The following is a 15,368-nucleotide window of genomic DNA, read 5'->3' as shown; positions in this document are numbered from 1 at the left end:
GTCTCTTGTTTGGGGAAGCCTCCCTTGCCCCGATGCCCATGTCAGTGTGGCAAGCTCCCCTTCCCCAGGGCCCTGTCACCTCCTGGTGACAACAACAAAGGAGATGTGGGTGGGTCCCTTTCTGGGGGCAGCGGCTCTCTTCCACCTTTGTGTGCCCCATTTTTTTGCTGGGTCATGTTGCTGACCACTCACAAGGACTCTGGCCAAACACTCAGGGATAGGGCAGTGCCAAGGGCCTTGCCAGGCTGCCCCGAACTTGGGGAGAGCTGCCACACCTCAGAGGGGCTGAAACCTGTCATCTCCACTTTGTGCCTGAAGATGGGGACTTGTTCTGGAACATCAGTGGGTAGATTGGCCCCTCAGGCTTTAATCAGGTTGCCGGTAAGGGCTGGGAGAGGTTTGGGGATTATTGCTCTCATATCTAAATGACACAATGCTCATGGGTTACTTAAAATACTCCTGTGCCAAAGATGAGGCCGAGGACAAGCCTCCTGTGGGCCACTGAGCAGAAACACTCTCAGGACCCCTGGGATCAGTCCTGGCTTTTTCACGGGTTCATGGGGTGACCTCCCTCTCTGGGCCTCAGTTTACACAACTGGGTATTAGTGAGGTGAGCTAGCCGACTTCTGTGGAGCTTGAACGCATGGGCTTTGGTGTAGGAGGGACCTAGGTTAGAACTGTGTCTGTGCTGCTGGGCAAATTTCTTAACGTCAACCCTTTGCAGTTTTTGGCTTTTCCCACCTGTAAAGTGGGGTGATGAACGGGACCTGCTACTTAAGAGTCACTGTGGGAGTTGAGATAATGCACACAGTTTGGCTGGCACAGTGGCTGGCACTCTGGCAGTATCCAAGTGACAGTAGCTATTGGGTCATTTCCCTGCTCCGTGTGTGTGTCAGGTGCGTACTGTTCTGCAGGGTACTGAGCAAGGCTGGGAAGGATATACTCCTTGCATCAGTGACCTCAGGGCTCCTCTTGTCTAGGTTGAGAGCCCAGCCCTTGGACTTAAGTCTGCACCTGAGCCTCACTGCACCCCCTCCTAGGCTGTGTGGCCTTGGGCAAGATTCTTAACTCTCTGATTCTCTGCCTCCTCGTCACATGGGCAATAGGGATGATAGTACCACTCCCAGGTGTGTTGGAGGGCGTAATCAAAGCCATGTCTTGGGCCAAGTATGCAGTAGGTGCTCAGTTATGATGCTACTCCTCATTAGCCATCAGCAAACATTCATGGGACACTTGCTGCATGGGTGGCCTTGGACTGGGTTTTGGAGGGGATGCCAAGAAGGCATCCATTCAGCTTTTCCCTCAAAATGTTTCCTGTGAAGAGATGACTGACACTTTGGGCAGCTTTATTTGCTCCACCCCCCATTCTACCTCTGCCTTGGAACCCCTTTGTACTCTGTCACTGTCACATGACCCAGTGTTTTCCACGGGGCTCACGGGAATGCACAGGAGCTCAGGCTTGGGGTCCAGCCCACCAGATCACACCCTGCCTGGGCCACTTCATAGTCTTATGACTGAGCAAATTGCTTGGCTTCTCTGTGGCTCATTTTTCATATGGGATTTAGGGTAGAACCTCCCTCTTGGGGTTGCTGTTGGGGTGAATTGTGGCTACCCCAGGGGAAGTACTTGGCACAGCACTTGGATCATTATAAGTGTTAAGTAAATGTGCGCTTCAGTTAGGCATTTGACTTTGGTGTGTCTGGAGGCCTGTTTGTCTACCAGCTCGTGATTCCTGGAAGTCAGGGGAGGCTGGACCCATCCCGAGGGCCCCACAGCATCTGGCACAGACCTGGTGAGCAGGCTGAGTGTTGAGTCAGTGATTTGGGGCCAGGCACCTGCATTCAGGCCCCTTCTGGCACCAGCCGTGGGCCGAGGGAGCTCAGCACCTATCCCAGCCCTTGGGAACCTGAGAGAAATCTGAGGGATCTGTGCAGGGGGACAGGGGCTCAGGGTGCCATGGGTACTTAGGAGAAGGGCCATGAAACCCAACGGGGGGCTGGAAGATCTGACCAGGGAAGATGCCCCATTTGAATCTCAGATTAGGAACAAATTGGGCGAGGACACTGTGAACCTGCGTGTATGTGTGTGTGCGTATCCATGTGCATGTTTGTGTGTATATGTGAGTGTGCATGCATGCAATGTGCGTGTGTATGAATGTGTGTGAGTGTGTGTATGGAAAAGCCATTGCAGGCAATGGCACATCTCTACATGGAAGCAGGGAACAGCCCACTGTGCTCAGGGGACTCTGAGCCAGTTAGAACATCAAGTTTAGGAATAAGATGATGTGAAAGGCCAATCATAGGCATTGAATGCTGGAATAAAGGGCTCATTTCTGATATTGTAGGCATGCTGGACCACTCTCCACTCTCATGCATTAAGGGATTTGAAGAAAGGATTGGCAGGAAGGGGAAAAGAAGGGAGCTTGAGTCTTTAGGGGTCCTGCCTCCTTCCCCAAGCTGGCTTCAGGCTTGACTGCCAGGGGTACCCGTATTGACGATCTGTACAGAGAGGGCTGATGTGTGGGGAGAGGGGCTTCTAGTCAGCCCCTTGGGTGGCAGCACCTCCCTCCCATGCTGATGCCTCAGCCCTGCCAATCAATACATTGATAGCCCTGGGAGCTTAATGGACAGGCTTGGGGGTGGGGAAGGGCCCTTTGCAACGTCACTGTTCTGGCTGGGTTGGGTCTGGGGACGATGACAGGAGAGAGGGGAGAAGCCTGGGGATGACGGGTGAATGGGAATGTGAATCTGAGCCAAACTCACATCCAGGGGTGGGCTCGGCCTTCCCCCTTTCCTTTCTGTCCACAGATGCCAGCTGGGGGAAATTCATGGGCTCTAGAGCCAGAGATGGGTTCAGATCTTGGCTCTGTTGCTTTGTGTACAACATCGTGGGTAAGCCGTTTGGCCTCTCTGTGTCTCCCTTTGTCATAGGGTTGGCAATCATCCTGACCTGCCCAGGTTGTGTGAGGAGAACAGAGACCATGTCTGCCATGTGCTTAGCTCAGACCTGGCGCAAAGAAAGTGGCCAGCAAGTGGGAGCCAGTGTGGGTCTCACCCTCTCAGATAATAATCCCCAGTGCACTGGGGCGGGCAGCAACTCCTGGGCCCGAGTCCAGACCTGCTCTCTAGGAAGAGTTTGAGGAGCTGCATTTTGGAGTGGAGAGTGGGGCTGACTCTACCAGCGACCACTCCTAAAGGGGTGAGTTGAGAATTTGGAGAAGCTCTGAAAGCCCTTGGCAGGGCTGGCTACACTGGTGCTGGAGAAGGAGGCAGGCGATGGTGGAATGTGGCCGGAAGTCTGTGGGCTGCCCCTCCGGGGACTGAGGAGACCCTCCCTTTCTGGGCAGGCTGCCTGGAGACAGGGGCATGGATTATAGGAGGCCTCAAGGCTGGGGACCTGGGCGGGAGGGGGCAGTGTGACCCCATCCTCCTCTGGAGTTAGGGGGAGTGAGCTCAAGGCCTTCAGCCCTTTCATGTTTAATTCCTGCTCCAGTCCCTGCCCCAACTGTGGCTTGTGGCCAGAACGAAGTTGCCATCCTGAACTGAGGGAAGGGAGGGGCTTGAGAGAGGGGAGAACGCAGGCAGGCAAGGCTGAAGTGCTGGAAAGCTTGCGCTCTAGGCTGACAGGGATTTGAATCTTGATTCCTTTGCTCACTAGCGTGTGACTTTGAATGCACGAGGCCCCGTCTCCAAGCCTCAGTTTCCTCGTCTGTAGAATGGGGACTATACTCAAACCAACTCATGGGGCCACTCTGGGAATTACATGAGGCAGTTGACCTAAAGCAGGTCTTACGCACAATAAGCAGTGGCCGTTCAGAAAACAAAACACAAGAAAAAGGAAAAAGAAAATAATTGTGGCTGTTGTTCCTAATACCATCTTTTTTCTGAGATAAGTATGATATGCAGTCCCCATTCTGTCAGTGAGAAAACCAAGGGTTAGAGAAATCAAATATTTGGGCTGGAGCCAGACGACCCCCAGAGGTCAGTCAGTGCTGGTCATCTTGAACGTGTGTGGTGTGTGTGCTGAAATGAAGCCTGATGGGGAAGGTGGCGGTGCGGCCCAGGAAGATCTAGGAGCCCCCAAACATGTCTTCAGAGCAGGATTGTGTCAGGGAAACTGAAATCTACAGCCAGACAGAGCAGGGGTGGCTGATGATACCCCAGTAGGAGGGGACCTGGGTTGACGCCTGGGGGCGGGCATTGAGATTGCCCCAATCTCTTTCCACCCCATGTAGGGTTCCCCCCAAGGTGCCTAAGGGCAGAGGATCAGAAGGTAGGAGAGGCCAGATGGTACAGGACCCCGAGTGGGCACTGTTCTGTGGGCAGGGGGGAGCCAGGCTGAGTGGGCAGTCATCCTGAGCGTTAGAGAGCTGTGCCCACAGCGGGAGACTGCAGGCCAGGCCAAAGGTAGGGGGCTCTGTCCCACTGGACCCCTTGTCTGTGCCAGGGCCTGGGACCTTGACACACCTTGGGAAAGATTTGAGTCTGTCAGGCCATTGCTGCCTCTGTGCCATTCCTGGATTGAGGAGTGAATATTTCCACCACAGCCCAAGCTCTCAGGGCAGGGAAGGGGCTGGTAGGGAAGGGTAATGGGGGGGTCTTAAGCTGTAGGGGGACCCCACTATGGGCCATCCTGCTGTGGGGAAAGCTGCTTTGACCCAAAAGAAAAGCTGGAGTGGAGGGAAGGCAGAGTCACAAAGGTGCCTTCGTCTGCTCAAGGACACGTCCTGGCTGTGCCCACCTGATCACCTTGTGAGAGCCGCATAGTCTCATTTTTTCCCCACTGCAGCTTCTTAGCACCCCAGGTGACTGTGCCCCTGGAGGGGGCTGAGCCCGTGGACAGCAGCATCGGCTCTTCTAGGAGGGCCTGGAAGACAGGCCCCCCTCAGTGAGCAGGAAAGCAGGAGGGAGAGAATGTTCCCGAGGCAGACGCTAGAGCCCCGCTTGCCCACGTTCCAGCTCTGTAGCCCTGGAGAAGTGCCTCAAAGGTCCAGTCTATACAGTGAACTCCGACGGACACCCACCTCCTGGAGTGGCTAAGGAAGTAGCACGTCTAGGGAGCTTCTTAGCAGAGCAGAAGGAACAGAGGGAAGCTCAGCAACTGAGAGCTTTCAGACGTCCCATTGCCATCGCTCTGTGGGGCTCTCTGCTCGTCTGGGTAGTAAGTGCTGGGGCTGATTTTGGCCTGCAGGTTTCTCTCATCCTAGCCACAGTCATTTAGCAAGCATTCGTCGGACACTTCCTGAGGCTAGAACCGGAAGCCCCAGGATGAGCTGGACAAGCTGCAGTTTGGGGCTGATAAGCCATTACAGTAATGTCCACCGATCCTAACCCAGCTGGCGTGGGGGGGAGGTAGGGCAGGAAAGGGCTTCTGAAAAAGGTACCTGAGGGCAGGTGTCAGCAGGGCACAGGGGGCAGGATGCCCTGTGCAGAGGACCTGACCTGTGCAAAGGCCCATGGCTCCCTAGAGGTCTTGCCCAGGAAGCCCAGGGGTCTCTGCCTTTTCAGAAGGAGGGACTCTGTTTATGTGTCAGAGGCCACCCCTGCTACCTCCCTTGGGAAGGATGTGACCACAGAATGTGGCTTAAATGGTGGAAGCTGGGCAAGATGGATTGTTCCCTCCACATCCTGGGGAAGGGCCACCGGATAGCCCCTGCTGACCCTGGGTCACCCGCACTGCCTCTGTCCAGTGGGCCAGGGAGAAAATCGTTAATGGGAGGCTGGCTTCTGGGGCAGGGCAGCTCCCCTTGGGGATCCAGGGTAAGGAGATTGGTTTGACCTCGGGTCGATAAGGTCTCCTGTGAGCAGGAGGAGAGTTGGAGGACAGGGAAGGAGACCGGAGACCCGCCCTTGGGGGGAGGGGAAAAGGCGAGTCTCCCTCAGGAAGTCATTCTGAGGGAGGTCGAGGGCCATGGATGGGGGTTCTTCAGGACATGTGCCCACCAGGTGGGAACCTCATGGGGTATGGAGTTCTTCCCTCCCCGAGCATCGGGATATGAGAAGAGGTGGGTCCCAGGTGTCAGACTCTGGCTGTGAATTGGTGACAGGGGCTGGCCATTGAGAACAGTGAAGGCTGTGCACTCTTGGTGGGCCAGCCGCCAGGCCCCGCACCCCTGGCTGTGTGGCTCAAGGCAACCGACTTAACTTTTCTGAGCCTGGGTTTCTGCGTCTGTTAAGCAGACGGGATAAGCCCTCCAATGGTGCAGCATCAGAGGTGATAACGTCTTCCCGGCCTGTGACTGTTTGCAGAGGTGACCCTTCTGCAGGGATGAGAATGTGATCTGCTTGTATTTCCAGACAGGCTCTGTCTGCGGGGCCTCACCTCTGAGAGGGCCCCCATGTGCTCTCTTAGTTACGCCTCCTGAGTACTCGCTCTGTGCTGGGCACTGTTCTAAGACTTTTGTGTTTCGTCTGTGAAGAAGCCCATGGGGTGGGTGCCATCATCACCCCTCTCATTTTCTAGGGAAGCTGAAGTCCAGAGGGGTTGGTAACTTGCCTTGGGACCCTTAACGAGGAAAAGGCACACCCTGGGTTCTGACTCTGGGACCCCCTCCCGATTGTGCAGGTGGGGCAAGCAAGGCCCAGCAAAATGGGGCTGGAAGAGGGGCTTTGGAGCCATCACTGGGGCTGATTCTGCCATGGCTTGTTCTGGGACCTTGTCAATTTAGCTTTGAGGCCTCAGTTTTCTCATCTGCAATGTGGGATAATAGTTCCATCCTGAGGATGATCGTGGAGGAGCAATAATGTGATCCAGCTGGAGTGCCTGGGAGGCCCAGGCTAGCAACAGGGGACACGTGCATGTCAGTTTGAGGACAGAGACCCTGCACTGGGCATGGGATGTGGCAATGAGGAGAACACGGTCCCTGCCCTCGGGAGCTCACGACTGATAGGTGAGACGGATGCTTGGGCAGCCCTGGTCCCAAGAGCTCTGTGACAGTCTGAGTCGGTGGGGTCCTTCCTGCCCAGCATCATGTTGGACCTCGTGGGCACACAGAACAAACCAAGAACACTGTCTGGGCTTCGAGAATTGTTCAGCTTTATGGTGAAGATGGGATGGAAAAGGCATACATTTAGTAGGGCCTAGGAAAACCTAATTTAATAGTAAATGGAATGACAGGACTCTACATCTTTCCAATGTTCATTTGTTCATTCATTCATGCATTCAAGAAATGTTTGCGTTTCTTCTATGCTACATGCTGGGGTGATAGCAGCAAACAAGGAGACAGCCCCAGCTTTCATGGTACTGCCAATATAATGTTGGGGGGAGACAGACAAAAGCCAGATAAGTAAATGTTATGTCAGGTTGGTCAGTGTTAGAAGGAAAAAAACAGCATGACAGAGAGATGGAGAAGGGCAGAAGTAGAGCTGCTTCAGAAAAACAGCCGAAGAAGGCCAGTCTCAAGGATGTGACATTGAGCAGAGATCCTAATGAAGTAAAGGAGCCAGAATGTAGAAATCTGGGTAAGACCACTGAAGCCAAGGGAAGAACAAGTGCAAAGGCCCTGAGGCGGGTGTGTGTTTTGTGTTTGGAATACTCAGTGGCATAGAAAGGCAGCCAGTATAAGCAGGGGTGAAGAGTTGTAAAGGCTGAAGAGGGGGCTCATCCTGAAGACCTTGAGGCGGGGGTGGGGACGTTTGTCTAAATGTGATGGGAAGCCCCAGAGAGTGTGGAGGGAGAGGGAGCATTACTCAAGGTGACTGGGTTCGGTGGAAGCCAGACGAGTGGGAACAGAAGGCTGGTGAGGAGGTGGCTGCAAGTTGTCCAGGTGAGAGGTCATGTTCAGGATGGGAGACTGAGAGATACATGTTGACATAGCCAGGGGCAGCTTCCTGGAGGATGTGGTCAGACACAAACTAAACCTCTGAGGATAGGGGAGTTTTGGTGGGAGATGCAAAGTGAAGTCCCTCCCCCACCCAAGAGAGGCCAGGAATGTGGGCAAATGCCAGCTGAGGGTGGGTGAGCATGAGGATTCCCTGGTCATGCAGAGGAGGCCCCCCAACATCTACTCCTAGGGACGAGTGACAGTGGATTCTGGCCCACTCCTTCCCAGGGTGACTAGCCAGGCCTCTGTCCTTCCCTATTGTGCACCCAAACAGCAGCTCTATGCCCCCCCATCCTTCTCCCATCTTCAGACTGATTTTGATCCTGTACTCCCCACCTGCTCACTTGATCCTCATGACCACCCTGGTCTGTAATCAGGGCAGGGACTCTGCCCTGCTCTTTCACTGAGAAGGTGTCTGTGTGCTCAGGGTCACAGGAGAAAACTCGGCTCCGGACTTCTTGCTTTAATTCGGGGCTCTGGTGGAAAGGTAGCAAGCTTTGCTGTCAGTAGACCGAGCCCTGCTTCTTAGCTTTGCCACTTCTTGGCTAGGCCACCTCACGCGACATGTTTCCCCTCCCTGAGCCTTGTTGCCTCATCTGTGCAATGGGATGGTCATAGAGCAGGTGTGGATCTATGCTGGACCCAGGGCCAGCAAGGAGCGGGCCTTGGCCATCTTGTGTGAACGCGGCTGCTGCATGCAGGGCCCCTGGTCCTTCCCCGGTAGACCACTGATGCCGCTCTCCCTGGCCAGGTGCTGGCGGCCGAGGAGAACGTGGACTTCCGCATCCACGTGGAGAACCAGACGCGGGCCCGGGACGATGTGAGCCGAAAGCAGCTGCGGCTGTACCAGCTGTACAGCCGGACCAGTGGGAAGCACATCCAGGTCCTGGGCCGCAGGATCAGTGCCCGCGGCGAGGACGGGGACAAGTATGGTAGGTACCAGCCCCCTCTTCCCTCACCCAGCCCGCAGGTTCAAATCCCAGGTCTGCCCTGTCCTGGCTGTGTAACTTGGCACCTGGCACAGCCTTTCTGGCCCTCGGCTTCCTTGTCTGCAAACTGCAGGTGTGGTGTGTCTCCCAGAGAGCCTTGGAGGGAGCACTCACTGCTTTGCTGGGGAAGGCCAGTGGTCATGGGTATCGGCAGCTTCCCTGGCATGGCCCAAAGCCGGTAGCAGCTCCCCATGGCCTTGCTTCACCAGCCCTGGGTTCAGGTGCTTAGAGAGGGAGGAGCCTCTGCGCAGTGCTTTCTGGATGCTGCTGGCGGTGCTGGGTGCACGTGGGTGGGAGCACGGGTATATGCTCTGCAAGCTTGAGCTTGTACACCTGTGAGGAATGGTGCTCCTAGCACCTTGGGCTGTGGTCCCTTTGACCTGCCCTTGACCCTGAAACTGCCCAGCCCTCCTCTGGGATTTTGGGAACCATTCCTCACCTCATGCTGCCTCTGCAAGGGGGCTAGGAAGAATGAGACACCCTGAATCCCTTGCCACCCGACGCGCCCAGCTCATAAAACCCTTAACAGTGAGAGAAACACATAGGACTGCACCTTCCCAGAACCTCGAGAGGATTCGGGGAACTCTGTCCCATGGGTTCTTGCCTCCTGAGGCCAGGTTCTGAGAGGTGTCCCAGCCAAACCGCCCCTCCCCCGGCCTTGGGCGGGGGAGCTGGGGCTGCAGAAGGCCCGAAGTGTGGGGCTGGGGCTCGGGTCCCGGGTGTGCGTTGTGGTCCTGCCAGCCTAGCCTGTTCGGGGTTGATGCCCCACTTGCCCGCCGGCCCCTGCTCGTTGCAGTCAAGACATGACAACAAGACAAATAATTTCTTGGACCTTTTATCTTGGACACCATTTATTTTCCCTCTGCCCCAGGGCAGGACTGACCTCATGGTAGGGCCCAAGTGTGGCAGCTGCACCGTCACTGGGGGCTGGGGCAGGCCAGGCCGGGCAGGGCTGGGCCAGCCTGGGCTCCCCGTCTCCGGGCCAGCTGCCTCCCTTCTCCCTGTGCCATCACTCTTTACTGCCTCCGTCCCCTCCCTCCCTCTTTCCCCTTCTTCCTTTCTCCATCTTGCTGCCGCTGCATTTCTCCTGACCGCTCTCTCTCAGTCCTTCTCCCCTCCTCCCTGGCGCTCATCCCTTCCCCTCTTTGTGTCTGTCCACCTCTCTGTCTCCCCCTCCCCACAATCTCTGTCCTCCCTGCCTCCCTCCCTCGGATCACAGCTTTCCGGTCCCTCCTCCCCACCTCTCCCAGGTCCTCTGCTGGCCGCCTCTCTGGGGCCTCCGTCTCTCCGTGCTCCCCGCTGTGCTGGGCAGACCCAGGTGGTGCTTTTCCCTGGGATCTGCTGTCCAGTTGCTGCCAGGGAAGGGGCAGCTGGCTAGCCGGGGCGGGAGGGAGGTGCCCTCCTGGGGAGTCCCTGGAGCTCTCACCGGCCCCTCCAGGCTGGGAGAGTACAGGGGGGTCAGATGCTGGTCTGAACCATCTGTCCATGTCCTGAGACAGGAGGTAGGAGTTCGGGAGGGAGAGGAGCCCAGAAATGGCCACCCCTCACTCCAGAAGTTACTTGCGTCTCATTTCCTCTGCCTGAGCCAGACAGAGACTCAGGGGATCTCGCATGCTGTGTGACATCAGGCAGGACCTTTGCCTCCTCTGGGCCTCAGTTTCCCTTCTGTACCATACTAGGCTTGGACGACCGCAGTGCTTCCTGAACATTAACATGCCTGGGAGTCACCAAGGGATCTATCTGGTTAGGTGCTGATGTTCATTTGGTGTGTCTGGGGTGGGACCTGAGCTCTGCACTTCTCACCCATGCCCAGACAGTGCTGACGGGCCATACTGGGCACATCCGGGAACTAGCCCATTTTGGCTTCTCCAGCCCCACAAGCCCCAGATTGAATCATTCTCTCTCAAGGAATATGTTTATCACTCCTCCAACCCACCCCCTCTTCTCCCCGCCAGAGCCCGGGCAGCGTGGGGCTTTGCTGAGGCTGCTTCATTTAAGTGTCCCATTAGAAACGCAGATGAGGCAAAGGGACCCCATCTGTGAGCCCTGGGAGAGGAAGTGAGACAATGGAGCCAATTGAGGCTTCCAATCTAGATAATCAATACAAATATTATTGGGAGGGTGATTTATGTGGCCAGGCCAGCCTGGAGGATGGGGCTGTGGTAGGGGCCCGCCCTGCCTGTGGGGGATGGGCAGCCAGTAGTCTCCCGTCAGGCCAGGAACACCCCACCCCCCCACCCCCATCCCAGGACAGTCTCTCCTTCTCAGGACTCTGTGGGACTGAAAGAATGGTGCGGTCTGAGGCTCGCAGTCATAGGCATTTGTAATGTAGTCTGGGAACGGCAGCAAACACCAAGTATAAACAGGGGCCCCAGGAACACCTGGAATCTGGAATCCTGACAGACACCTGGAATCTCAGATTCAGTGACATCCTAAGGTGTTGGACTCTGGACAGGCACAGGCTCAGGCCCACTTTAGTCTGGGGCCTGGCCCAGGAGCTCTTGGCCTGCTTTACAGCTTTACATCTGTGAGCGGTCTTCAGTGAGATCTGCAGAGATGTCAGCCGGGCTCCCACAGCCTGAGGATCTCCCCAGGGCTCCTGAAAGCTTTCCCAGAGCGCCCTAGGATGCTAAGGGTGGGCGGGGCACTGGAGGGACAAGTGTGCTAGCTCAGAAAGCTGAAGGTTTAGGAACGGGGACTGCTGGCGGGCCGTGGCTCCAGGTAGGGCCCCCCTGCCCCGCCAGCATGGTTACATCAGGCCCTCCCCTTCCTGCCCTTGGCCCTGGCCACCTCTGTCGTGTAGGTAGTGGCCCTGTTGCAGAAACAGCCCCAAGAGGCAGGACACCTGCCTTTTGGCTGCCGCTCTGCTACTAAGCAGCCCATGGAGCTTGGGGCAAGGGTGTCTGGCTCTGGGCTTAGTTTCTTCCTCTGCCACGTGGGAATGAGAAAGGCCTGCTCTACCTGCCTCTGAGACTGACACACCTGAGCCGGGGGTGTGGCGGCACCAGTTCCTTCTGGCTGCGGGAGGCTGGGCTGCCAGTGACACAGGTGGAGTTTCAGAGGAGGAGGACAGGGGGTGGGGGGGGGAAGTGGTTGGTGGGGGCACTGAGTCAGTGCTCAGAGGAGTGGGGAGGGACCCTGGCAGTAGGAATGGTGGTGTGGGGGCAGTTCTGCTTTTATAAGCAGTATGATTAGATATTCTTTCCTGTTGTCATTTGAAAGAAAAAAGGATTTTCTACTTTACAAAAAAAAAAAAAAGACACAAAAACTCCCCAAATCCAATGTTTTGTAGTAGGGCCAGGCTCCCAGGACTGACTGTGCCCAGAACAGCCACTGGAGGGGCTGTGTCAGCCAGGAAGTTGATCTTTGAGGGGATGAGACTGTAGACTCCGGAGTAGAACAAGTTTTGAACCCAGCTCCACCACTTGTGGGCTGGAGATCTGGGATCTGAGTTAGCCTTTCTGATTCTCTTTGCTCTTCTTTGAAATGGGGTAATAGAAATGAGAGCATCTCTTACACTCAAAGATTATGTGTGATTATTAAAGCAAAAAAAGATGAAGAGTAACTACTTGAACTCCTTACTGTTGTATGGGTGTTGTATGGGTGTTCATGGGCTCTGGTAGAGGTTCCCCTCTCAGGAGCTGGTTCCTGGGGCTTCCAGAAGGGGCCAGGTCTCTCTCATATCATGGGGCCCTGGCATGTCAGTTGCAGGCCCAAGAGGCATCTTCGGTGTGATTCCAAGCAGCAGGTCTGCTTGCCTTAGCTGCTGTCGGGCTCGAGGAGGCAGGGTCTTTGAACCTTCTTGCTGGGGGTGGTCTGATGATTTCTCAGTTTGAGCTGGAGTCCCTCACTCACTTGGCATAGAATTATTGAGTCCTGGGACTATGGTATGAGACACACCTGGTTCCAGCCCCCAGGCTGCTCCGGGGCCAGAGACCCTGCTCCATCTCAGGGGGCTGACTCTGAGTAGGAAGAGTCTAGTTCTCCAACTTCCAGTCGTGACCTTGGGGCCTTCCTCACTCCGTCCCTGAGCCTGGGCTTTCTCCCCATTCATGGGGGCTGGGGGCGGGGTGTGGAGTTAGCACTCCTTGGCTTCCTTGAGAGCTTAGGCGTGGATTCGTCTGTGAGTCCAGCTGTGATACAGCTGTGTGGGGTTAGGAGTGGTCAGCCCATCCCAGCATGGGCCTGTACCTTCCTGCACTGAGAACATGAGCTCCTTGCAAGCAGTGACCCTTCTGCATGTCGCTATGTCCCATACAAGCCTTGGCAGAAAGCAGGTCCACACTTATGCTGGGGGAAGGCATAAAATAACTATGGGGCAGCTCCCAGCATCATCGGGGACTGCCCTGTGTGGCTTACGCAGGGCGGTGTGGGGGGTGTCCAGGGCTTTGGCTGAGCAGATGACAAGAGTTGGGGGAGTCCTCTGGTCCCATTTTCCTCATTCTGGAGGGCCAGAATGGAGGGCCTGCTGGAGGGCCGTGTTTCTACAAGGAGCAAGGGCTGGTGTGGCTGACGCCACAGGGACCCCCTACTCTCCGAGTCGGATGCCCGGAGTCCGTATAGCAGTCCAAAATGTGAGATGGTGTCACTCCACTCTCTAAGGGGCTTGTCTCTCTTAGGGTTAAATCTCAGTCCTTGGACCAGTCCGGAATGGCCTGGTTCTTGATGACCACTCCAGCTTCGCCTCGCTGCCCCTTCCTTGTCCACTCGGCTCCACAGTCCCACCCACCAGCCAACAGGCCAGGCGTGCCCCTGGCCAAGGACCTTCGTGTTTGCTGTTCCCTCAACCCTAGGATGCCGTTCTCCCAGACAGCCTCCTGGCTGGCTCCCTCACTTTGCTCAGGCTTCTTCTGTTCAATGGTCTCCTTGTCAGAGGCTTCCCGTCTCTGTCTCCTCGTGGGCAGTTTGTTCTTCCTAGCATTTACCATCATGTAGTTAGCCTTTTGCTCCCTGTCTCCCCTGTTACAGTTCAAACTTTTTGAGGGTAGAGGGCTTCTGTCTGTTTTGTTCACTGCTGTATCTCCAGGCACAGAGCTGGCTACCAGCAGGGGCTCAATGTGTGCTTGAGCCAGTGGCTGTGTGGATGAGCCCTGTGTGTGTCTGGGAGTGCTCCCCCTGGGGCAGGTGCTGCACGGAGCTCGGGCACACAGTAGATGCTTGGCAGATCAGTGCTCCCTGTCTCCTCTCTCTCCTCTCTTGCCCTCCCCTTCCATCCTTCCAACCTGCCAGCTCTGCATCATGCAATGTGGGATACAGAGAGCAGCAGACCTGGCTTCCCCCAGGGCTCTTGCAGCTGGGGAGAGGCATTAAAACCCCTGCCCTTTGAGCTCATGTCCCATAACTTCTGTCCCCAGTGAGGAGTGGTCACCCACACCTCGCTGACTCTGCAGCTAAAATGGCAACACTAGAGCTATGGCTAGGATTAAATATAGCTCCTGATCAATCCCATTGATTTTTTTCCCTCTTCCTTTCCAGCAAGCCCACGTGGCCTGCAAAAAACCTCCTTCGGGGACATTAGGAGAAGGGGACTTTGGGAGAAAGCCTGTGTGTGTGTGTGTGTGTGTGTGTGTGTGTGTGTGTGTGTGTGTGTTTGTGTGTGTAGAGTGATGAGGAAACATCTCCAGAAAGTGTTCCTTCTCCCCACCCCCTCCTCCCCACCTGGTCCACCTTCAGAGGGAGGAAGGGAGGACTGATTTGCATTGACCTTCTGGTGCCTTTGGTGGCAAGGACATTTCCTCGCTGGAGGACACCTGGAGAGTGGCCAGGGGCGCAGTCAGCCCTGGAGCCATAGAGGCCCGACAGCTGCTGGTCATCTCACCCAGGGCCTGGGGGGGTTTTGGCTCCCACACTGCTCCTGCAGGTCTCGGGGTGGGGGTGTTGAGGCTGAAGCTTGAGGCGGGGAACGAAACCCCCCTTCTCCAGCTTTGTTCTCTTGGGCTTCCTCCTTCGGTTCCTGTCTCCTGTGTCTCTCATTGCACTGGGTCTCTGTCTGGTTTTTTGGCCGCCTCTCTGTGTCTTTCCCTGCTGTTTCCTACGCTTCAAACCAAAGGCCGTCAAAGTGAGGCCCTGGGTCACACACTGGGAGGCCCAGCTAGGGAATCACACTGGAATCAGTCAGTCAGTCAGTCGGTGTCACCTCCTTTTTCCCTGCCATGACCGGCCTGCAGGATGTCTGTCTCCTGCTGCTGCCCTACCTCAGAACCTCTGTCTGGCTCAGACGAGCTCTGGGGTTACTCTGCCGATGTTCAGATCCTGGCCCTACCGGGCGGCTCTGGGCGCATAACTTGTCTGCTCTGTGCCTCAGTCTCTTCACCCATCAAAAGGGTGTCATAGTTCTTACCTCAGAGGATCGCAAGGCATTGCACGTTCACTCTAACCACCGTGCCTGACGGATAGGACTTTTCAATTATCCTTGTGACTTCAAGCACTTAAGGAAGAAAAAAAGGCAGCATGAGTTTTTTATAGAAAGGGCTTTGTAGGCATCCTTACCGATAGTCCTTCTGTGTCAAGAGAATGAGGTCAGAGCAAAGACCTTCCCTACCTTTGGTGTTGACTCA

At 55.8% G+C, this 15,368-nt stretch overlaps 1 protein-coding gene across 1 annotated transcript in view; it reads left to right on the top strand.

Moving 5' to 3' along the window:
- The window catches only part of FGF18 (fibroblast growth factor 18), a 33,242-nt gene that overhangs the window by 6,207 nt on the left and 11,667 nt on the right, over nt 1-15,368 (top strand). The window contains exon 3 of the mRNA XM_032337021.1: nt 8,574-8,754. Within this exon, the coding sequence (XP_032192912.1) occupies nt 8,574-8,754 (181 nt within the window). The remainder of the gene's footprint in view (nt 1-8,573; nt 8,755-15,368) is intronic.

This window comes from Mustela erminea, chromosome 3 (genome assembly GCF_009829155.1).
Source record: "Mustela erminea isolate mMusErm1 chromosome 3, mMusErm1.Pri, whole genome shotgun sequence".
Classification (NCBI taxonomy): domain Eukaryota; kingdom Metazoa; phylum Chordata; class Mammalia; order Carnivora; family Mustelidae; genus Mustela; species Mustela erminea.
This window is presented reverse-complemented; position numbering and strand designations above follow the sequence as displayed.